A 26,503-nucleotide genomic window follows, 5' to 3' on the forward strand; every position below is an offset into this window, starting at 1 on the left:
GATGCCCAGAAATGGGCTGCGCTGGCCAGGTCTGCGACCATTTTGCCGTCGCATAACCACTTCTGCGATCGCAGAATTGGTCGCAGAATCGCATTTTGCCAGTCTTTGGTAATTTGGTCATAACTTCTTGTAGGAGTGTACAAATGACAAACGGTTAGAATCATTAGAAACTAGACACATAGACCTTTCGTTTGATAGGTAATACATCATATACCTTATCATATCAAGAGAGTTAAGCTCGTTTGAAATTAGGTCTTGTGCGGACTCGCTTGAAACTTTATCCCATCATAAAAGTTTCAACTTGATTTAGCCTTGGGGCTCTTCTTAGACCATAAACCATTCTTAATGCACCTCATACATATATTATCATGATCAATTGATATTATTCAAATAATAGTCCTTGTCTGCACACAAAATAATATAGTTAGCGCACATCAACTTTCTTAATAGCGTTTAAGTACTTCAAAATTTTTCGGGGTGTTACACGATGGCCTCATATATGGATTGAATTCGAGTGAGCATTATCATGACCCTATAGCGGCTTTACTAACCCCGTGCGTATTGACAAATCTTTACATACACAATGCTAGATTGTATTTTAAGGAAAATAGCAGACACTCCCTCCGTGTGTTGCCAGATCTTCACGTACGCACTATCATTGTGTGTAAATATTTTTAAAAAAGGTTATTTTTTAAAAAATAACCCAGTTTGCAGCTTTAGTTTCAGATATTAATCTTTGACTTACCTTTTATCTTTAGTTTGAGTTATCAGATGCAGAGTCTGTTTTTAACTTCAACTTTAAGTTATCAGAATTAGTGTCAGCTTATAATTTATTCAATATTTTTATTTGAATTGCCTGCTTTACATTGTGCCCGACTAATCTTGTCCTTCGCTAGGGGGTTGTCAACGAGACTTGTTAGGAATCTATAATGCCTCAGAAATGTTTTACTATCTATTGCGTCCTCGTTCAGTCTCTAGGTTGGACACATGAGTGTTTGGAAAGTTATGAAGGTTTATAATACCTAAAACTTATGTTTGAAAGGTTATATGGACATCTACAAGGGAGGAAAAACAGTTTGGAACAAATCAAAAATATTTAAGAGAAGGAGGCAGAGATACTCGTACATGACCTAACTTCAAACAATCATATCTTCTTATGTGTTATGAATTAAGTTATGAACTATATTTCAAATGAAAGTTCTTTGAGTCCAATTTTCAGAATGTCAAATCGTTTGTCATTCTTACACTTCTACAAGAATTTATGACTATTTTACTAAAGGGTAGCAGAGCAACAATTTTTTCTCGGTTTTCTCGGTTAAATACCCTGGCACGACATGCTAAAAGACATGAGGCACGACGTGCCAGGCCAAATTTGGGTCAGTTTGGCAAAAAATTGAGCTTTTGAAACCCCCTCTTGGCACGGGGTGCCATACAACGCGTGGCACGATGTGCCAAGTTATATTTTCAAGTTGTGTAACACTGAAATACGTATTTTATAAGGCACTTCGGCAAGAGAGAGAGATTCACTTATATCTACAACATTTTGGAGAGGTTTCATAGCAAGATGACCCAGGGTTTCCCCAACCCACCCAAGATAAGATCCATACCATGATTTCAAGTTAAAAACTTTAGATTTATTACACCCCGTAAGTTTAACAACCTTGATATCGTTACATATATATTTGATATGGTATTTTGAGTTTTTTTTTTTTTTTTGTAAAGAAAAAATAGTTTGAAAAATATGATTTTATATAGTTATTAATATTACTACTTTCGAATATGTTTTAAATTATACACATAATATGAGAAAGTTTATGAGATTTTTATTATTGTAAAGATAAAAATTATTTTCTCACAAGAAAAAAAGGTTATCTTTTTATCATTTTAAGAATTAAGCGTACGAAAATTTTTACTCTTTATATGAGATTAGGAAAATTAGAAGTTGAGAAAATATATATATTTTTACATGGATATTTTAATGAAATAATAGTATATGTATTTATTTTATATGGTATCACATAACCATGATAGCAAGTTATATAAAGTGTGTTAAAAGTAAGTAGTATTTTAAGTAATTTGAGATAATTCTTAATTATGCGGGTAATTGATTAAGTACCGGATAGCGGGATACTACCTAATTAATTATTGGATAAAGTTTAAATTCCCCAACAAAGGGATTACGTGGCAACAAGCCACTTTCCAAACAAGTGACTCTTAGTCACTTTGGATTATGTGGCAACCTAACATGATAATCACAAGACACCATTGATTCTATTATTTGGGAAAGAAATGCGTACATTATTTTCCAACCCTTTTTACATGAAACTTTTGCTCTTTTGGATATATCTCTAAACTATCTTTCCACCTTGTTTGTACATGTACATACTCAAACTTGATCCACTGTTTTGTTTCCTTTTTATCATCTGAACTCGAGTTGAAACTTAGATATTAAACTTTAGTATTGTATTACTGGTGAACATTACTTCTTATTCTTCCATATTCTTAAGGAAAAATGTGTCCTTTGAACACCAGGGATAGTTGTCTTCGGCTTTCTACACATTTATTTGTTTAGCGTCAGAGGTTAACTTTTCCCGGTATTATGTCAAACTTAAGAGATCTGTGTGTAGAAGCAAAACCGCCAAGCAAACGCTTAGTTTTAGTTCTCTGATGTCTGAGGATGAAACATGAAAATGTTTTGTCACAACTACGGATTTTTCCCTAATCCAGATATGTTAAGGCTATCCCTTCTTTCTTTTTGGCATTGATTCATACGATATAAACGAAACGAGCAAGTGCAAAATTTCCATAAATGACTCTATTCATAGAAATGCTAGAGATACTTATATTCTTGATTCCCCATGTGTCATATTATTCTATCGTCTGTTCATGGGTCTCAGAAAATACGTAAGTTGATAAAGTTTACTTCATGATATTAATCAAAGGCATAATGGTTTTATGACACTTCGAAAGATTTTATTGACGTACTTCTCATGCATTGCATTCATTTACATTGACCCATGACCAGATGGCATTATATACACGTATATATGTATATGAGATATGGAAAAAGGTTACAGCGTTATATACACACCACTACCTGATCAACTGGTATACGTTGATGATTTGCCCACAGTGGCTGAGATGATATGATGGGATGCCCTCAGAGGCTTGATGATGTTATGTACGTACAGACCGATGCATTGCATGACATTATAAATATTTTATGATTTACAGAACTATCCAGACTTACATGTTGAGTCCTTTACTCCATGTTTCTTTCATGTCCTTTATATACTGATTTACATGCCTTACATACTCGATACATTATTCGTACAGATGTCCTTTTGTTGGAGACGCTGCATTCATGCCTGCAGGTTTAGATAATCAGTTTGACGAGCCCTCATAGTAGACGAGATTGGCATTCAGCGAAGGATTGGTAAGACTCTACCTCATTCGGAGTGCAGCCGAGTCTGTGAGTCATCGTATCAGAGTTTTGTTAAAGACTTATGGGTAGGTCGGTACCCTGTCCCATTTGATGTCAAATAATCTTAGAGGCTTTGTAGACAGAGGTTCATTTTGTACAGTATGTCAGAGGCCTTGACGGCCCATACATATTCATGTTTTAAGAAAAATGGTTCAGTGATACAGTATTTTCCACTTATAGTTGTACATTATGAGTTATGACCATGTTGGCCCATGATAGTTATGAGAAATAAAAAGAGTTACAGAGTGGTTCGCTCGGGCCAGTACGACACCGGGTGCCAGACACGCCTCCCCAGGTTTGGGGCGTGATAAGATTAACGTTGTTTAACACCTAAAATTTCTAAAAACCTTGACTTTCAACAAGAATTCAAATGACTTTTCAAGAACCCAAGACCTAGGATTTCTAATAAGAACATCTAAGGTAATTTCTTTGCTCTCAACTATTAGGATTAGAAACTTTAAAGCATATTATGATGTTTGAATAGTTGGAGCGATAGAGTTCATGGGTAAAACCCTAAATTATGATGTTATGGCCAAGTAGAACCTAATTTGGTGAATTTAGGTTGAAGCTAATGATTAGGCTAATGGTTCTAACCCCTTATTTGTAGATTCTCTAAGGGTTTGGCTACATAAATTTATTGATAGAGTTCTTGACAGTCGATTAAGGTAAGTTGAGTTTACAATTCCCTAAGTCAAGGTCTTGATAAGAAAATATTTAATAAGAAATTATTGATAAGAAAATGCCTGATTGATTCTTAGGTGTTAATGCTTTGACTATTTATACTTAAATGCTATAAATCTATACTAGTTTGTGAAACAGATGAATTTACAGACACATGATTGCCTTGCATAATAACTCAGGTTGCTCAGAATATTATAAGTACTTGAATCTTTTGTTTGATTTGATTGTTTTTATGCCAATGCTTGCATTAATTCTTATTCAAAAAAGGAGAAGTGGCAAACCTCCCCAGGTTTGAGTGCCACGTTGGCCGGGGCTGGCTACCCGACATTTACAGGTGCTAACGAGTTAGATTCAGATTCAAAAAGGGGAAATATGGTTAACCTCAACGAGTGTAAAAGCCGTCTATAATGACCGAATCAGTCGTTTTGAGCTTCAGCATTTCATTTGACGATTTGAAACTTTGAGTAGCTTTATATGATGCATTATAACTTGTGTGTATGGTTAGTTTCAATGTTCGAGGGGTTCGAGATTGATTTAGAAGAGTAATTCTCAATTTGGAAGCTTTAAGTTAGACGAGTTGACTAAGGTATAACTTTTAAGTAAATAATCTTATACCAGAGTTTTGATAGTTCTGATAGATCTGTATAGTGATTTTGGACTTAAGGGTATGTCTGAATATGATTTCTGAGGTTCCTAGCTGATTTTGTGGGTAATTGCCGAAAGTTGGCATTTTGAAGGTGTTGGAATTAACTAAGTTTGACTTAGAGTGGACTTTAGTGATATCGGATCCCATTTGGTATTCTGAGCCTTGGAGCAGGTTCGTTTTGTCATATTGGACTTGTGTGTAAGATTTGGTTCCATCCCGAGGTATCTAAGAGTAATTAAGACAGTTGAGTTGTATACTACTTGAGTTTAAAAATTTGAGTTGACCACGATCAAATAGTAGAGTTAATGAGCTCGGATTAATGATTTAAAAGTTTCAACAAGTTTGTATGATAATTTTGGACTTGTCTGCAAGTGTTTTTTAGATTCCAATGAGTTTCGGATGGGTTTGAGTTATGTCACGCTCTTATTTAATATTTCACCATCGTTTCTTTAGGCATAAAGGGTATCATATTGATTACATGATGTCTAAATTATGTTTTGATTGAACCACTAGATTGGTATCGTGATTTTGGAACCATAGCAACAAGAATCATCAAATTCCGAGATCGTATGAGAGAGTTATACCTATTTTCGTGTAGGGAAAGATTGTTGGTTTCTGGTGCGAACTTTTATTCTTCGCGAACGCGAAGAAGGAAATTTTGGTTGATAGGTCAATTCAAAAAATTTCTCTTCACGAACACGAAGGTATCTCACGAAGGCAATGAATAAAAATCACCCGGGCAGTGTTTTAAATTGGCTGACCGAGCATTTTAGTATTTTGAGCATATTTTGAGTTCTAGAGCCAGGTTTTGAGGTGATTTTCGCGGAGTTATTCTCATTTTCGAAAGGTGGTAAATATCTAATATTCATTTTGATATTCCATGATTATTTCCGTTGGATATCGTTTTTATACGTATTTCGATCGTATAAACTAGGGTTTTGAGCCCCAAAGTTGAGAAATGGAAAATTCTTGATTTAAGGGTCAATTCATGGATGAAATTGAAAGATTTTCTGGATAAAGACTATATAAGTTATGAGTAACATTTATTTTATATTATCTTTAAAATCCAGACGCGTGGGCCCGGAGTTGACTTTTCGTGCGGGGTTAAAAATTATTTCTAATTGATAAGTTATGGGTTTTGAATATATTTTAATTGGTTTGCATGTTCTTTGGTTAGTTTTGGATTGTTAGGCATTCTAACCAAAGAATATTGTTTTAAAACTATCAGATTTTGGAGCAAGGTAAGTCTCATGTATAACCTTGTAAGAGGGAATTTACCCCCGTAAGTTCTATATTAGCTATGTGCTAGGTGTTATGGGATCTACGTATGTATGAGGTGACACGCATCCGTACGTATGCTAGATTCTTGATTATGTCTGGATAGACATAGACTCACACCATACTTTATTTGTACTAATTGAGTTATTCCTACCTGTTCAAATGCGTTAATTTATGTGTTAGCCTGAGACTAGACTTACATAGAGTATCGAGCTTTACTATTCCAGAAACTTGGCATGCTACTTTATGTCACGACCCAGAATTTTCACCCTCGGAACCATGATGACGCCTAATATTTCACTTGCTAGGCAAGAAACGTTAGAATAGTTTTAATTCATTATTAACAAATCAAATTAACTAATGCCAATTAAACTGAAATAAATTTAATAGAACTGAAATAAAGTGTGAAAAGTCATAATAACCGAAATATCTAAATACAACCTAGAACTAGTGTCACCAGTGCACGAGCGACTAGAATAATACATATAATGGTCTGAATGAAAGTAAAACTGTCTGAAAAAAAGTAAACAACTAGGATAAAGTAGAAGGGGACTTCGGGGTTGCGAACGCCAAGCAGATGTACCTCAAGTCTCTATCAGATGTCCGATCCGAGCAATCTACTGACCGCCGCTGGGACCAACTCCAAAGTCTGCATAAGAAGTGCAGAGTGTAATATGAGTACAACCGACCCAATGTACTTTGTAAGTGTCGAGCCTAACCATGACGAAGTAGTGACGAGGCTAAGGCGGGTCACCTATAATAACCTGTACGCAGTATAATAATAATGACAGGAAAGGAAATATAGGAAAATAAAGCAGTATACTCATGACAATAAACTCAATCCTCGAAAATCAGTAAAACCAGAAATACCAATCCTCAGAATCTCATACGAAAACACCGAAGCCAACACAGTACAACAAGGAATACAAAATACATAAACCGTTGCGGCGCGCAACCCGATCCCACCGTACAAATACGATCCTCCCTTATTCCACCATGTCAATATCAATAATAACAAGTAAAATATGTTGCGGCGCGCAACCCAATCCCACCATATAATCAGAATCAATATAATAATCCTCCCTTATTTTACATGTTGCGGCGTGCAACCCGATCCCACCATATCAATATCAATCCTCCCTTATTCCACATGTTGCGGCGTGCAGCCCGATCAATAAACAAATTCAATAAATGTAATAAATTCTGCAACTCAATTCACAAGAATATCAACGAATAAAGAATATGAAAGCAAAGCCATAAAAAAAATCTCGTACCAAATCAAAAAGTGCTACAATTTACACTAAGCAACGAGACAAGCCGAATATATGATAGTTAAAGTGTACAAGTAAGGCAATTAAGGCAAGTAGAAATTAAATTAGGGAAGCATGGGAGAAAACTAACATTTTAATACGAGAATAATAAATGACAAGTAGCAAGTTAAGGCATAGGAAGCAACTAAAGCATGTAAAAATTAAGACATGGAATAAAATAATTAATGAAATGCGGGAAAGCATGGAAACAAGTATATTGACAGCGTATATACACTTGTTACCTCACATATATGCCGCTACACATGTAATTCACATAGCACATAGCTTAAGGGTTCCTAATTCCCTCAAATCAAGGTAGACCCAATACTTACCTCGCTTCGCAAGCAAATCAAAGCTCTACCGGGGCCTTTTCTCTAAATTCCGCCTCCAAACCAATCTAATCTAACCAAAATCGAGTCAATAACATTAAATAATGCTAGGAAAATTAATTACAATACATAAAGTTAAGATCTTTATATTTTTTCCCAAAAAGTCAACAAAAGTCAACCCCAAACCCGCTTGGTCAAAACTCGAGATTCGGACCAAAATCCATTTACCCATTCACCCCCGAGCCCGAGGATGTAATTAGTTTTGAAATCTGACCTCAATTTGAGGTCTAAATCTCAAATTTGCAAAAACCCCCCAATTCTTCCCAAATCCCTAATTTTCTACCATGAAAGAACAAAGATTAAGGCTAGAAATTAATGGGTGATGATGAAAATGGAAGAAAATAAGTTAAAGTATACTAACCTATGAAAGGTTGATGAAATTTCTTCTCCAAATCGCCTCTAGGTCGAGCTCTAATGAAAAGCTGGGGAAAAATGGGTAAAATCTTGTGTTTGAAATGTTTTAAGTCACCGGCGTCAGGTTTTCATCGCGTTCGCGAAGGACCTGCCGCGTTCGCAATGCACAACGGCCCAATTGGCCTTCGTGTTCGCGAGATGTCATCCGCGTTAGGGATAGATCTCCCCCTAGGCCATCGCGTCCGCGACCCAATGGCCGCGCTCGCGTAGAACATAAGCCCAGTACCCCCTGAAGCCCACAATGCTTCGCGTTTGCGGAGGAACAGTCGCGTTCGCGAAGGGTAAGCCCCCCTCCACTTCGCGTTCGCGACCAGAACCTCGCGTTCGCAAAGTGCAATCCTCCCTAGTCCAATGTTCCCCTTCGCGATCGCGAAGCACATGACACTAGATACAGCAGTAGCCCAAAACCAACAATTTCCTTAAGTTAGAAACATCTGAAACCTATCTGAAACTCACCCGAGACCTCGGGGCTCCAAACCAAACATGCACATAAATCTAAAAATATCATACGAACTAGCTCGCGCGATCAAAATATCTAAATAATACCTAGAACTACGAATCGGATACCAAAATGAATGGAATTTTCAATGAAACTTAAGAACATGAAATTTCTCAACTGGAGATCCGAATCACGTTAAATCAACTCTATTTTGCACCAAATTTTGCAGATAAGTCATAAATACTGAAACAAACTTATACCAAGTTCTGAAACCAAAATCTGAACCCGGTAACAATAAAGTCAACTCACGGTCAAATTTAGGAATTTTTTAAACCTTTAAACTTTTAGTTTTCAACAAATCATGATAAATCAAGTTAGGGACTTCAGAATTCGATTCCGGGCATACGATCGAGTCCCAAATCACGATACAGACCTACGGGGACTGTCAAAATACCGATCCGGCTCTATTTACCCAAAACATTGACCGTAGTCAACCCAAATGTGTTTTAGGGCATGATTTCACATTTTCATCAATTTTCTCATAAAAACCTTCCGGAAAAAGGACACGGACTGTGCACGCAAATTGAGGAAGGCTAAACGGATCTATTCAAGGTCTCAGAACACATAAATGAAGGGTAAAACTATAAATGACATATCGGGTCATCACATTTTCCATCTCTGAAACAAACGTTTGTCCTCGAACGGACAAAGAAAAGTACTTGGACTGGTGAAAAGGTGTGAATATCTACTCTGCATGTCCGACTTGGACTCCCGCATAGATGCCTCGATCCGCTGATCTCTCTACTACACTCAAACTGAAAGATAACAATTAGACCTCAACTGTCGGACCAACCGGGCTAGAATATCCACCAGCTCATCCTCATAAGTCAAATCCTTAGTCCAATTGGACTGAGCTGAAATCTAACACATGGGACGGATCACCGTGATACTTCCGGAGCATGGACACATGGAACACCAGATGGACTGCTGATAAACTAGGTGGCAATGCGAGCTTGTAGGCCCCTTCTTTACGAACCTCATCACACCCTTCATGGGTAAAACCCGGAGCAATACCCTCTCTCCAACCATGAATACAACATCACGAACTCTACGGTCGGCATAACTCATCGGCCTAGACTGAGCGGTGCGAAGTCGATCCTAAATAATCTTGACCTTATCCAAGGCAGCTTGTACCAAATATGTACCCAACAACAGAGCATCCCCTAGCTTGAACTATCCAACTGGCGAACGTCACCGCCTCCCGTATAATGCCTTATAGGGATCCATCTGAATGCTCGATTGATAGCTGTTGTTGTAGGAAAACTCCGCAAGCGGCAAGAACTGATCCCAAGAATGCCCGAAATCCATAACGCAAGCGCGAAGCATATTCTCGAATATTTGAAAAGTGCGCTCGGACTGTCCGTCCGTGTGGGGATGAAATGTTATGCTTAACTCAACCTGCGTGCATAACTCACGCTGTATGGCCCTCCAGAAGTGCGAGGTTAACTGCATACCTCGATCAGAAATAATTGACACGGGCACACATGAAGACGGACGATCTCGCAAATGTAGTTCTCAGCTAACCGCTTTGAATAATAGGTAACTGCCACTGGGATGAAATATTCCAACTTGGTCAACCCGTCCACAATGACCCATACCGCGTCGAACTTCCTCTGCATTTGTGGGAGTCCAACAACAAAATCCATAGTGATACGCTCCCACTTCCACTCATGAATCTCTAACCTCTGAAGCAAACCATCAGGCCTCTGATGCTCATGCTTTACTTGCTGACAATTCAGACACCGAGTCATATATGCAACTATATCCTTCTTCATCCTCTTCCACCAATAATGTTGCTGCAAGTCCCGATATATCTTAGAAGCACTCGGATGAATAGAATACCGAGAATTGTGGGCCTCCTCAAGAATCAACTCACGAAGTCCATCCATATTGGGCAAACAAATACGACCTTGCATCCTCAAAACCCCATCATCTTCAACAGTAACCTGCTTGGCACCACCGTGCCGCACCATTTTTTTTTAGAACAAGCAAATAGGGATCATCATACTGACGCTCTCTGATGCGCTCATACAAGGAAGGCCGAGCGATTGTGCAAGCTAGGACATGAATGGGCTCTGAAATATCTAACCTCATAAACTGATTGGCGAAAGCCTGAGCATCTGCTTCAAGCGGCCTCTCACCAACTGGAATATATGCAAGGCTACCCATACTCACTGCCTTTCTACTCAAGGCATCGGCTACCATGTTGGCCTTCCAGGGATGATACAAAATATTGATAGCGTAGTCTTTCAACAGCTCCAACCACTTTCTCTGCCTCAAGTTGAGATCCTTTTGCTTGAACAAATACTGTAGACTCCGATGATCCGTGAATACCTCACATGACACGATGTAAAGATAGTGCCTTCAAATCATCAGCGCATGAACAATGGCTGCTAACTCTAAGTCATGAACATGATAATTCATCTCATGAACCTTCAACTGCCGCGATGCGTATGCAATCACCTTGCCATCCTGCATCAATACTGCATCGAGCCCAATACGAGATGCATCATAATACACTGTGTAGGATCCTAAACCTCTGGGCAAGACCAACACTGGCGCCGTAGACAAATCAGTCTTGATCTTCTGAAAGCTTAACTCACACTCATCCGACCATCTGAACAAGGCACCCTTATGGGTCAATCTAGTCAGCGAGGTTGCTATGGATGAAAACCCCTCCACAAACCGGCGATAATAACCCGCCAAGCCTAGGAAACTCCAAATCTCTGTAGCTGAAGTAGGTCTAGGCCAGTTCTGAACTGCCTCAATCTTCTAAGGATCTACCTTTATGCTCTCTACCGATACAACATGCCCCAAAAAGGCGACTGAGTCTAACCAAAACTCACACTTTGAAAACTTGGCATATAACTGGCTATCTATCAGAGTCTAAAGTAAAAAATTGAAGATGTTGCTCATGCTTCTCTCGACTACGGGAGTAGATCAAGATATCATCAATGAATATAATCACAAAAGAATCCAGGTAGGGCTTGAACACTCGGTTCATCAAATTCATAAATGCTACTGGGGTATTTGTCAACCCAAATGACATTACTGGGAACTCATAATGCCCATACCGAGTTCTAAAATCCGTCTTAGGGACATCGGATGCCCTAATATTTAACTGGTGGTAGCCAGACCTCAAATCAATCTTCGAAAATACTTTAACACCTTGAAGCTGATAAAATAAGTCATCAATCCTCAGCAACAGATACTTATTCTTGATAGTGACTTTGTTCAACTGTCGATAGTCTATAGACATCCTCATCGACCCATCCTTCTTCTTCACGAACAATACAGGCGTACCCCAAGGCGAGAGACTAGGTCTAATAAAGCCCTTATCTAGCAAATCTTGCAATAGCTCGTTCAATTCCTTCAACTCCGGCGGAGCCATATGTTATGGTGGAATAGAAATGGGCTGAGTGCCCGGAGCCAAATCAATACAGAAGTCAATATCTCTGTCGGGTGGCATCCCCAGCAGATCAGCAGAAAATACCTCTAGAAGCTCATGAACAACTGGTACTGAGTCCATGGAAAGAACCTCCACACTAGAATCACAGGCACATGCCAAATAAGCTAGACATCCCTTCTCGACCATACGTCGAGACTTCACATAAGAAATAAATCTGCTGGTGGAGTGTCCAAGAGTCCCTCTCCACTCTAATCGAGGCAACCCTGGCATGTCTAAGATCACCGTCTTGGCATGACAGTCCAATATAGCATGATAAGATAACATCGAAATATACCATATCAAGAAGTAGGAGATCTACGCTAGTCTCAAGACTCTCAATAGTAATCACACACGAGTGATAGAAGTGATCTACAATAATAGAATAAGTAGGATTTTTGGGTCATTTAGTAACGAACAGAAGCGGACTGTGCTTCATACTTTGAGAGAAAAGAAGTTGTATGCAAAATTTTCAAAGTGTGAATTCTAGATTGATTCAGTAGGATATTTGGGTCATATAGTAACGAACAGGGGGGTCCAGGTAGATCTAAAGAAAATTGAAGCAGTGCAGAGTTGACCCAGACTGTCATCAACTACTGAGATCCGGAGTTTTCTTGGCTTGGCGGGGTATTATCGCCGATTTGTTGAGGGTTTCTCTTCTATTGCTGCATCTATGACAAAATTGACCCAAAAGGGTGCGCCGTTCAGGTGGACCGAGGAATGTGAGGAGAGCTTTCAAAAGCTCAAGATAGCTTTGACTTCAGCCACAATATTGGTGTTGCCTATAGGTTTAGGGTCTTATACTATGTATTATAATGCGTCACGTATTGGTCTCGGCGTAGTGTTGATGAAGGACGGTAGGGTGATTGCCTATGTGTCTAGATAGTTAAAGGTACATAAGAAGAATTATCCGGTCCACAACCTCGAGTTAGCAGCTATTGTTCATGCCTTGAAGATCAGGCAGCACTATTTGTATGATGTCCCTTGTGAGGTCTACACCGATCACCGGAGTCTACAACATCTGTTTAAACAAAAGGATATTAACTTGAGGCAGCAGAGGTAGTTGGAGTTGCTTAAGGATTATGATATCACCATTCTCTATCATCCCGGAAAGGCTAATGTAGTGGCCGATGCCTTGAGTCGTAAGGCGGAGAGTTTGGGAAGCTTAGCATATCTACCAGTGGCAAAGAGGCCTTTAGCCTTGGATGTTCAAACCTTGGCCAACCAGTTTGTTAGATTGGATATTTTCGAGCCGAGACAAGTTTTGGCTTGTGTGGTTTCTTAGTCTTCTCTTTATGATATCAGAGAGCGTCAGTATGATGACCCCCATCGGCATGTCCTTAAGGACACAGTTTAGCACGGTGATGCTAAGAAAGTCACTATTGGATATGACGATGTATTACGAATGCAGGGCCGTCTATGTGTGCTCAATGTAGATGATTTGCGTGAGTTGATTCTTAAGGAGGCTCATAGTTCGCGGTACTCCATTCATCCAGGTACCGCAAAGATGTATCAGGACTTGAGACAACATTATTGGTGGAGGCGGATGAAGAAAGACATAGTGGAATATGTAGCTCGGTGCCTAAATTGTCAGCAGGTAAAGTATAAGCATCAACAACCGGGTGGATTTCTTCAGAAGTTAGAGATTCCAGAATGGAAATAGGAGCGGATCACTATGGATTTTGTTGTTGAACTTCCACGAACTTAGAGGAAGTTTGATGTAGTTTGGGTGATTGTGGATAGATTGATCAAGTCAGCTTATTTCATTCCTGTGGTTACTACTTACTCTTCGGAGCAACTGGCCCATGTTTACATTCGCGAGATTGTCAGGCTTCATGGCGTACCGGTATCTATCATCTCTGACCGGGGTACGCAGTATACATCACGGTTCTGGAGAGCCGTACAGTGAGAGTTGGGTACTCATGTGGAGTTGAGTACAACATTTCACCCTCAGACGGACGGACAGTCCGAGCGCACTATTAAGATATTGGAGGATATGCTTCGTGCGTGCGTGATGCATTTTAGGGGTGCTTGGGACCAGTTCTTTCCACTTGTGGAGTTTTCTTACAACAACAGTTATCAGTCGAGCATTTAGATGGCACCGTATGAAGCTTTGTATGGCAGACGATACCGGTCTCCAGTGGGTTGGTTCGAGCCGGGCGAGGCTAGGCTATTGGGTACAGACCTGGTTCAGAACGCTTTGGAAAAGGTTAAATTGATTCAGGATCGACTTCATACAATCCAATCTAGACAGAAGAGTTATGCGGATCGGAAGGTTCGTGATGTTGCATTCATGGTTGGTGAGCGGGTCTTGCTCAGGGTTTCACCCATGAAGGGCGTTATGAGATTCGGGAAGAAGGGCAAGTTGATCCCCAGGTATATTGGGCCTTTTGATATTCTTGAGAGGGTTGGAGATGTGGCTTACAGACTTGCACTACCACCTAGTCTCACTGCAGTTCATCCAGTGTTCCATATTTTCATGCTCCGAAAGTATCACGGTGATCCATCTCATGTGTTAGACTTCAGCTCAGTCCAGTTGGACAAGGATCTATCTTATGTTGAGGAACCGGTGGCTATTTTGGACAAAAAGGTTAGAAAGTTGAGATCGAAGAGCATTGCTTCAGTAAAAGTACAGTGGAGGAGTCATTCGGTCGAGGAGGCGACTTGGGAGACCGAGTATGATATGCGCAACCGTTATCCTCATCTTTTCACCACTTCAGGTATGTCCCTATACCTGTTCGAGGACGAACGATTGTTTAAGAGGGGGAGAATGTAATGACCTGGCCGGTCGTTACGAATACTTTAACCCCGATCCCCTAAATATTTGTTTCCTTAATGCTATATCGTTAAATTTCGGATTTTATTGGAAACTTTGTATTTTCATATGGAATAAATTTCAATAATTCTTATTGATTGAATCGAATTAATTGTGACTAGATACGAGGCTTTCGGAAGCTAATTCGCGAGGCAGAGGCATAATGGAGTAAATAAATTACTCGGTTCGAGGTAAGTGACTTGTCTAACCTTGTGTGGGGGAAATTTCCCTTAGGATTGGTATTGATATGATAATTGTGATGTGTTGAAAGTCGTGTACGCGAGGTGACGAGTGTGTACACGGGCTAAATGTGGAAAACTCTGATTTTAAATTGTGTAGATCTCTGTTACATATTAATCAAATTATTTTATCTGGTTATATTCATCATCATTGGTCTATTTGTACATTTTAAATTTGCCTTATTTTTTTCCCTGCTAATTGCTTTACCTGTTTAGTTGAAACTTTGTTTCCTTTATTCCGTGTTCATTGTTTGAAAGTTGAATTTCTTACTTGAATTATTATTAATATGAAGTATTTGACATTTAAAATTTGGTATTGAGGCAAAGTATTAAAATTATAAAATATTATTTTTGTTGAGTTATTTACTCCCGAATATTTTATGAGATTTTGTATTCATCGTAATTGAGCCATGAGCTCCTTATTGTGGAAACATAATGTTGTTGTTGATTTATTTTGGCAAGTTGAATTATTTGGGTACTTGAGGTCCAAATTGTGATATATTGTGATATTTATACGCATGCGGTGAGATAAGGGTGGCTTGATACGCGTGGCTAGTAGGAAAACTACTAGAAGTCATGCGGTGTGATAAGAGTGGCTAAAACGCGGGATGCTATTTCGGAAAAAATATTTTTTTTAAAATTAAATGAGAAGGCTCCCGCGGTGATATAAGAAAATGAGATATTGTGAATTTATTTATGATTTGGGACTACGAGACAGTACCTCGGGAGTGCCCTTGTTGATATTTCTTTATGGTTGCATTTGCCTTCGGTTATTTTGTATTTTTTTTAAAGTTGTAAATTTTTGTTTTCCTTCCGCGAGATATTATTTTTCCTTATTATGTGTAGTTAAATTATGACATACTACTTACTTGATTCATTTTCATTGTCATTTTATTATTATTATATCGTTAAACTTTTCACCCTGTCTTTTATTATTCCAGTAGGGCCTGACCTGACCTCGTCACTACTCTACCGAGGTTAGGCTTGGCACTTACTGGGTACTGCTGTGGTGTACTCATACTACGCTTCTGCACATCTTTTGTGCAGATCCAGGTACTTCCTATCAGACCAGGCATCAATGAACTAGCCGTACGCGGAGACTTCAAGGTACATCCACCAGCGTCCGTAGACATCGGAGTCCCCTTCTATCCTTATTATGTTGCTTTCCTTATTATCTTTAGACCTTGATGTATAGAAACATTTAGAATAAATTCTTAGAAGCTTGTGATTTATTTCTACTGGGTTTTGGAAGTTGAAATTATTTAAATTGTAATTTTATTTATTTAAGATTTCTATTATGTTATGATTTCTATTATGTTATTCCGCATTGATGGACTTACCTAGTTCTAGAGACTAGATTTCATCACAACGTTCTGGTGGGAAATTGGGGTCGTGACAATATTTGACCCTTTTCCAACATAAAATGGAGTCACTTACAAATATTTTCCGAGCCCAAAAAATCAGATATCATCATTTATTAATCCTAAAGCCTCTCCATCAGTTGATGTCATATCAATTAGAGACTCTTCAACGGTCTCCATCTCATAACTTCCATTTTATTGCGCTTCCTTCTCAAATATTATATATATATATATATATATATATATATATATATATATATATATATATATATATATATATATATATATATATATATCACGTCTTAACCCCAAAAAGACCAGACATGACTTTACTGTTGAATAAGGGGGAAAAAGACCTCACTGTTTAATAAATGAAAGAATTACAAGAAAATACACATGACCTCACACCATAACAAAAAAATGACTCATGTTTTTAAGTTTTACCCAATCTAATTCATATTGTACATATTTTGAAAGTACTAGCAAATTCAAAACTTTGTTCTTACAATCATTGCTTCTAAAAGTTATAGAGTTAAATATGTGTTCTCACAACCATTATTTTTACTCTTTCTTCTTCTCACATCTTCTACATATGCTTCAAGGGGCCGTCCGTCATTGTTGCTTCTTACCCTGTATCACCTGGTTGTAATGTAAGAAAATTGAAGAGTAGAAATCCACCATTGAAGACTATTCAAAGCTTTACTTTCGAAAATAGAATTTTTTGAATTTGTTAGTTGTTATAAATTAAGAAAAACGAAAAAATCGGATCAAAGAAACAAAATTTTAGTTGATAACAATGGAGTGCATTCTTATCTTAGTAGGTAAAAGAAACAATATCATTTCAAAATAGCTCCATCAATCTCTCACAATAAAAGAATTCAAAAAAGAAACATTTAAGTTTTTTTTTTTTTTGGGTATAACCCAGCATCCGGCACCCACTAAATTGATTAGCTCGGATGTAGGGTCCACCGAAAGGTGGAAGCGCTCTCAACCGGAATATATTTCGTTCTCAAAAGGAATCACATTCGTAGAGGCGGAGCCAGAATTTCAAGTTTATGGGTTCGGGGTTTTAATCGTTTGATGTTATTACTGGGTTTTAAATTAATAATTTGTACATATTCACTAAAAATTTTAAGACAAATACAAGGTTCGAACAAAAACTACTAGGTTCAATCGAATCCGCTCTACGCACTCTAGCTGAGCCCTGCGCATCCGCACTACCACATCCCTGTATATTTAAGAATTGTTTGTTAAGTCATGAACCTAGCAGTGGCGAATTTAGTATGTTGACAGCGTGTGCACATACTGCCCTTGACTTAAACTCAAATATATTGTTGAACTTTTTCAAAAAGAGTAAATATATGTTAAATTAAGCACGCAAACATTGCCATAAATTAGCATGTAGTATAATGACACTTCAAATTGACTTAGGTTAAAATCCTAAATCGCATATATGGTTATTATTATTTTCAAGAAACTGTTAAAAGGATAATCTTGGGAAGAGCTATAATTTGGTTTGGATATAAAACATCATATCAGAGTAAAATACAAACAGAAACCTTGCATGGTTTTACGCTATCATAAAATGAGAACTATTGGGATAATATCACTTTCGCTCAAATTTACTAGAAAAGTTTGACTATCTGAGACCTCCTTTCTGAAGACTTTTAAGCATTGACTATTGTAAAGTTATATAATTGCCGCAGAGAAAGGGGGAAAACAAAGAATAGGAAAGAAAAAGGTTGGAATTTCATGAATTGAAGTAAGAATAACTGAATAAGCTGTCAAGTGTAGCAGCATAGAGTTTGTAAGCATATACTAAAATCTGGACGGACTGTTAGAATAACTACAAAACGAAACAAAAATAATTAATGAAAATAATCAACCGTCCAACGGTTTAAATTAAAAATAATCGATAAATATATAATATAAATATAATTTATATATATAATCATATATAATAGTATATAGTATATGTATATTAGTTAGGCAATGAATCCGCCCAATTATTTATGTAAAGATATGCAAGGCCCACGAGAAAATGCAAACTTTTATAAAATACTCAGGTAGCCAACATATTTGAATTCCTTTTATTTAAACTGCAATTAAAACTCTGAATCTGATACTCCATTTAATAGCAGTACCACTATATTAAATTTTTTTAATACGTTACAAGATGGGACCTTCTGATCCTACTGAACGTGTATTTAATTCAGTTACTTATAAAATATAACGTGTATATGTAATATATAAATATAGGATACCCCACCAGTCAACTTCTTTTAATTACCACTACTTTAGAATCATATGTTTTGAACAACAAACTCTGCCTAGCATTAATTGCCTTCCACAATAACAAAGTAGTAGTAGTATTTTTTTACCAAATTTATATGACACAATTATCTTATATGTCCTAAAATTGAAATACTTTTATCCTATTTATTAAAAATTATATCCAATCAAATATCGTCGCATAATAAAGAACTCACTTTCATATTCGGATTCACAACCAACATAGATAGAAAAAGAAAAAACCAAAACCCAAAAACAAAAAAGGAAAAGAAAAAGGTGTCATAAATTTTTACCCATCAAAACCAAGTATTCAAATTTGAAGAGTTAGTTCTCCTCTCTCATAGAAGAAAAGAAAGAAAAAATGAAGCTCTCTTCTCTCTTCAAAACCTCAACAGAAAGTAGTTCATCTTATTCTCCATATTGGGCATGGCCACTGCCAGCTTGTGGGAAACCTAAAACCGTCTCTTTTAGAGCAGAGGCAGAAGCAGAAGCAGAAGAAAACATTTTCAAGACCCTAAACTCTACTTATCAGGTTGATCATGAGTTCTTCAGTGAATCTGAAAGAAGCTTTTCTAATACTACTATTGATGCTTCAGACCTCTCTATTGGTCATCAAGATTACATAGAGACAATTATTAGAGGGCTGAGATTAGAGAAAGAGAGACTATTTTTTGAGCCAGAAAAGACAAGTTCCATTATTCTTGAAGAAGCCAACAAGAATATTAATGAAGATGAAGGTAATTTGTACTTCAAGGAGAGTGTAGTAATGGCATTGGATTCAAAGGACCCTTTTGTGGATTTTAGAAAATCAATGGAAGAAATGGTGGAAGCTCATGGGATTCAAGATTGGGAGAATCTTGAACAGCTTTTGACTTGTTACTTGAAGCTTAATTGCAAAACTAACCATGGTTATATTGTTGGTGCTTTTGTTGACTTATTGGTTAATAATGCTTCTTCTTCTTCTTCTTCTTCTTGTGCAATAATGGCCACTGTTGTTGAGGAACACTGTTTATCTTCAACAATTACTAGCCATTCTTTCACATCTCCCTTGTCATTTTGTTCTTCTACTTCATCTACTACTAGTACTAGTGCTTGTTTGTCCTTGTTATTAGAAGAAGCTGAGATTATTCAGCAAAATGTTGATACCACTGCTTCATCCTCTCATATTTGATTGGAACAATGAAAGTGAGAGAGGAAACAAAATTTGGAAATATATGTATACTAGTGGAGTAGTTCTTTTTAACTTCTATAAAGTTATTGTTGACTCTGTTTTTCTTTTTCTCTTTTGAGTAATAGTGCATTTGTTATTTCTAGTTAGCGAGTGCATTAAATTTCGTCATATTCATATCACCTTGGAACTTTTTTACTATAACACATTGATATCACATACTGTTGCATCAGTCTTTTGTCCCACTTTATTTGATTTATTATATGAAGTTGAGGATTCAAATAAACAAAGTTTTATCTACTCTTATAAGCAACAAATGTTACTGGGAAATATTGTACCAGAAACCCAAAATATGGAACGTCTCACTTTTCCTTAGTTACAAAAATTCTGAATGCGACATTGTTTTCAAATTATAAATTTATAGTGAGTAATAAATTAATCTTCATTTGTGGGACGTGGAAGTAAGTAAATTTGCACAGTAATAAATGGAGATCGCTGCTACGACATCCTGCTATTTAGGGGTGTACATAGGTCGGGTTGGTTCGGATTTTACAATTATCAAACCAAACCAATTGTGTCGGGTTATTAAAACTAAAGACCAAACCAAACCAATAAACTCGGGTTTTTCAATCTCGATTTTTCTTGGATTTTCGGGTTATTCGGGTTTTTTCCAGTTTTTTCTCCGGTAAAATCTTCGTAGCACAAAACATATAATTTGTGCTCCAAATATTTCTTTAATCCTAGTAAGATACAACTATATAAGATATTTTTCAAGAAAATAGTACAAAATATGAGATGTGTCATGGCAATATCCTAAAATATTCAACAATAAAGACAATAAAATCACGTAATATAAATATTGCTAATTAAAAAACCATAATAAAAATAAACATAATCTAAAAGTACTAAGTCATGCTAAAATAAGTAAACTAATAAGGGAGTATAAATTACATGACTAAACGCTAAAGAAAAATAAAAATAGGTTATGCATTTTTATCTATATCATTGCAAAATAAAAAATAGATATTCAATACATTGTCATTGCCAGTATTAAATTGAATGTGTTTTGTTAGCATTGGTATTGATTTGATTTTGGTTTAGGCTTTTGTTAGCATTATTTGAGTTACTAATATTAATGGCTATAAAACTTATTGGAACATTCAAAAGTTCTAAGTCCAACCTTGAAATAATACCTTAAAAGATAAAATTATGAAAAAGTTTAAGAAATATTTATAAATTACATCACAATAAATATATTTATATATTAAATATATCTAAAAAATTTATATATGTATTGTCGGGTTGGTTTGGTTTCGGTTTGACTTTCTTTAGTTAAAACTAAATCAAACCAATTATGATCGGGTTTTAATTTTTTTCCAACACTAAACCAAATCAAACCGAACCATAGTCGGGTTTTTTTTGCGGTTTAACTCGGATTATCGAGTTTGTGCGATTTATCGATTTCTTTTGTACACCTCTACCGCTATTAGTGCATAGCTGAAATCGAAATAGTTGTTGGTTGGGTAATTTAATTTTGAGGACTAAAGAGTTATCCTATGGTACAATAGACAACTGTAAATATGTTCTATGAGTCGTGAGTGTCATACAACTACAGTAGAGCAAATGCTATAAAGACCATTTAATGACAAATAATACAGACACACTCGATATATATAACACACACAAAATAAAACTGTGAAAAAATGACATTGTATAGCCGCTATTAAAATAATAGTCAAAAATATTTTTGTATATATATTATGTATGTTATATACAACAAAAATTATACAAATTTTATACACTTTTCGGCTATCGAATATAAATAATTTCTGTCGCAGGCTAAAAAACTTGTGCATGTTGATGTTGTAAAGACTTTTATATTATTCGTTGTCACAGATAACTTATCCTTTTTTTCAGGTAACTATATCGTTATTCATGAACGATTATTTGTAATTATCTTTTAGTTAATTTGATAATGTAATCTTTTTACATATATATATATATATATATATATATATATATATATATATATAAGTAAACTCTATATATACACACCCATCAAGAGGCCCAGATTGTGCAGTAATTGCAGTTTACAACACATACATTAACAGCTGATCAAATCATGATAGCCCCAGATTTTTAAAAATTGGAAAGTCATTATCAGTTGATAGCTACAACACTACTATGGCTGAAATTTTTGTAGTGGTCCTCCTCTGCAAGAAATTATCATAACTCATAAGCATAACCCAGATTTGAGAAAAATACATAATCTAACAGTCATTTTTTTTATGTCCTTATATGGTGACTGGATTTGATTTCTCAAAGTTAAAAAAAAACTAGCTAGTATCGATTTTGGTATGAAGAGGATTCTACCTGCCATTCTACTTGCTTTATATTTCTTACTTTTTTCTTTTTCAAATCTGAGAATTCCTAGATGAGGAACGAAGTTTACAATATCGTGATGTTTTCTTTTAAATATAAATTCGAGAAATCCCCGTGAATTTCTGGCCCAGAAATTAAAGTATGAGGTCGCTCCTCTAATTAGTTGTATATGATCTTGTTTTAGTGATCTATTATTAATGTCTGTAATTAAACTAATTCAAAGTTTCAAATATGGAATATAAATTGATCAAATGGTGATTTTTTTTAATGGAAAATGTCCAAATATGCACCTGAATTATGTGAAATTGAACGGATTTACATGTCGTTAATACTTTGGCGCAAATATATCCCTGCCGTCAAATACCTGATTCATTTATGCCCTTAGTTTAACGGAACTCACCAATTAGCTATTGGAGATTATATTTGTTCACTCGCTCTAGTCTAGGGGCATATTTGACCTAGTAAAGTTCTTGAACTGCTTATTGCTCCACCAACAGTTCTCAGTTTGTGCAATTTTTTTGGTATTACACTTTGTAGCCAACCACTATTTTTTGGCACTGCATTTTGAAACGGAATCAAACCATTATGTGTAAATTAAATTACATATATAATGACATTGCATTTCATTCCATCAATATGGCACAAAATGTCATTGCATCCCAAATTATCAAAAACATTTGCAATTACAATCCACCCACCATTATATTACAGTGCATCCAAATTATACAACTAAAACAATCAAATGCAATTACACCCATCATTCCAAGTCTTCCCTCATAACATATAACTAACCACAAACCCAACAAGGAAACCCAATAACAAAAGAAATATTTTTTCCCTCGTATTTCCAAGTCTTCCACCATTATTTTAATATAAGAAGAAGCCTCAAACTTAGCTACTAATTCCTTTAAATTTATGCTTTCAAGCTGAAGAGCGCCCACTTTTTCCTTTAAAAGATTGATTTCACTAATAAGAACAATTTTTTTTTCCATTTTAAATTTGCTGATGACAACAATAGCTCTCGGTGGAAATTCATCATCTTTCCATTTGCAGTATCCACACAATGTTTTTCTGCAACAAAACATAAACTTCGCAACAAAAAATTGATTACAACTCGGCCAACATCTACGATCCTAATATACTGGGAAAAAATCACAAGGAAAAAGAGATGTTTATGGCTAACTAAGGGCCAGATGTTTATCCAAATCTGTTGATGGAACAATATGCAATGCAAGAATTTTACTAGGCCAGATATGCCACTAGACTATACGCGAGTGAGCAAATATGTAATCGAAAGGCTAATTGGCGGGTTCCAATAAACTAAGGGCACGAATCATGTATTGGACGAGAGGGGCATTTTTGTGCTAAAGTATTAACTATGGGCAAATCTGCTCAATGTCACATAGTTCAGGGGTATATTTTGACATTTTCCTACCTTATCAAAAAAAAATTAAAAAAAATGGACATTTTCCTATTTACTTTTATAAGGTAATTCATAAAGTGCATGGCCATGAGCCTACTGAGCGCCTGTCGTAGGACTTCCAATTTTTGTTATCCCCTATCTGAAATTTGACTCTCTAGTTTTCTTTTCGAATCAAATGTTTTCGTAATTGTCTTTGCTTTGTAACTTGTAATCCACAAACAAAAAAGGAAAAACAGGAGTGTTGGAGGAAGTATATATTTTGTTTTGTTTTTATAGTAGGGTTTACCTTATCACGTCAATCCTCACTGGCTAAATGGATTGTTGAGTCCATCACAATCCAAACAGCAGCAACAGGATGGAGAAAGAAACAAGAAATCTGAAGGGGGAGAATGTTGTCACTGCCACAAGATTTAAACTCCATGTGTTGTTGTGGTCCTTATATTTTCAAACATGATCTTCTCTCGATTCTGATATTCCATTCAAAGGAAATATTTGAGCAACTATCAATTGCATTTCAATCTATTTATAATGAAAATTATGTTTCAAAATACTTATAGGTCAAAACGTGTATATGTTTACAATGGAAATTATTTTTCGTGTGATCTCTCATCCAATATGAATACAAATTTTTCTTTAACATATTCACCAATTGGATTATGTTACGTTTATCTGTTAAGTTGAAGAGAATTAATTAAGCACCCAAAAATTAGTATAGACGGATATATGAAGTGGTATCTCTTCAAAGGATGCAAAATAATACTTTAACATGTGATCATGAGGTGGTAACTAAATAACTAATACGCAAAATGCCCCCAAAACAAAGTATGATGTCTTAATATTATATACTGATTGGCCAATAATCAGTCTTAGGAAGAAGAAATAAAATAGAATTAGAAAAGTATGTAGGAATAGATAAGAAATAAATAGATCAGCCGTCAATGGATACAAGAGTTCATAAAAATCCAAAAAGGACCACAAAACCATCAAATTTCTTGGAGACAACCTAGCATAATATGCTCCACTATTTGTGCTACCTCTTCCAAAAATCGAGTACTTTATCGCAATATCGACAGAAATAAAAAATAATAATAATAACAAATATTAACTATCGTCAGCTCTATCCAACTTAACATTGCAAAAAATCATATAGTATATAATTTACTCAAAGATATGAAGCTGTTGCAAATTGAAAGCTGGTTTTTAGATCTTCACATGCCTTAATCTCAGATCCAAGATTCTTTTCTGAGCGGCGAACCTTCTTAACTTTGTGCTGTTAACCATTTTTTTTAGAGGGAGGTCTCACGCTAATCAACAAGGTGGAAATAATTTAGTTTAATTAATACTAAGTTGAATTAAATATATTGTATTTGTTTCATTTCATCCAAATAGATTGTGGGGTTTCATAGCAGCATTTCCTACATAAGCTATGCAGTATGTTTTTGTCCCATTTCAAGATATCTCTTACTTTATTTATTGGCCTGTCGTTGCTTGTATTGTTATTCGAGGAAAATTAATTGATCTTGTGGCTATAAAAAAATAAAAATTCACTTATCCAGTTAAAACCTCAAACCACCTGTTTTTTTCCTCCTTTACACCTTTAATTCGGTTGTCAAATACGTGGCTAGTTCTTTTTGTGGATTTAAAAGATTACCCTTAATTTCAAACATATTAGATAGTTGTGCGAGCACTTTCTTCAGTTATTATATGCCTAATAAGAAAATAGGAAATTTTTGCTGTTGGGTTTTTATAAATTTTTAAAAATTGTAAATCAGAATTGCACGCATGCTATATCACATAATTAATTAACCTCGTGTTGATTCACATATCCTTATCAATTATTTATTTAATATTTTGTTGACAATATTAAGCTCATCGTCAATAGTCCATGCTCAACGGTATATCCTGCAATTAGATACAAGGCTAAAAATTATTTTATTGACGTTAAAAATTGAAGTTGATATTCCAGCAAAACTAGTAATTTTTTAAACGCTTCTCTATTTCATTGAAGAGGAGCATATTGTTGCCAACAAATTCTAAAAATAAATTGGTTTGAACATTAAAATAATTGGTTGAAGGCTTCTAAGCTCCAGGCCTTTGTATTCATATCATACTCCGACAGCTTTCACAAAGTTATTGGAAGTTGGACATGTTGAAAGAATTGAGTTATGTTATGTTACTTTTGCGATCAACCAAAGCCAACATGCCTAACAAAGACAACTTGGTGTTTACAAGATATTTGAAAGAACGAGGTGGCCGGCTTGGAACTTTATGTGGATATTGTTAGAACTAAAAATACTTTTAAGATGAAAACTATCATCTTTTATCTAAAATATATCGTGTAAAATCATCGAGAATAAAAACTAAATGCGAAAACGTACCTGAATCCATAAGAACGACTAAAATTCTTCAATCTAGTGGTTAGTAGTCTTCCAAATCAAGACGTAAGTCGTAATCACCTTCCTAACGATGGGATGTTAGAAAGAAAACTCTGCGTATGATTTGAGGACCATAACCATATTAATATGTGCACAAGTTTATGTGTTTCTAATTTAGCCCATCATTAAATTAGAAACTATATCCGGATATATATATATCTATATATAAAACACGGGTAAATTTCACAAATGGTCATATAATTATGAATATTTTTTACCAAAGTGATATAACTTTGTTTTCT

General features: G+C 35.9%; 1 protein-coding gene across 1 annotated transcript; it reads left to right on the top strand.

The window, feature by feature from the left end:
- Positions 1-19,056: 19,056 nt before the first annotated feature.
- Positions 19,057-20,132, top strand: LOC138896507 (transcription repressor OFP15-like). Its single transcript, XM_070181614.1, has one exon. It carries the CDS (start codon positions 19,215-19,217, stop codon positions 20,022-20,024), a length of 810 nt encoding a protein of 269 aa, XP_070037715.1. The 5' UTR covers positions 19,057-19,214; the 3' UTR covers positions 20,025-20,132.
- The last annotated feature ends 6,371 nt before the right edge of the window (positions 20,133-26,503 follow it).

This window comes from Nicotiana tomentosiformis, chromosome 7 (assembly GCF_000390325.3).
Source record: "Nicotiana tomentosiformis chromosome 7, ASM39032v3, whole genome shotgun sequence".
Classification (NCBI taxonomy): domain Eukaryota; kingdom Viridiplantae; phylum Streptophyta; class Magnoliopsida; order Solanales; family Solanaceae; genus Nicotiana; species Nicotiana tomentosiformis.

What these genes read in the sequence shown, in the direction of transcription:
- LOC138896507 (XM_070181614.1), top strand. Translation starts at nt 19,215, where the DNA reads ATGAAGCTCTCTTCTCTCTTCAAAACCTCAACAGAAAGTAGTTCATCT.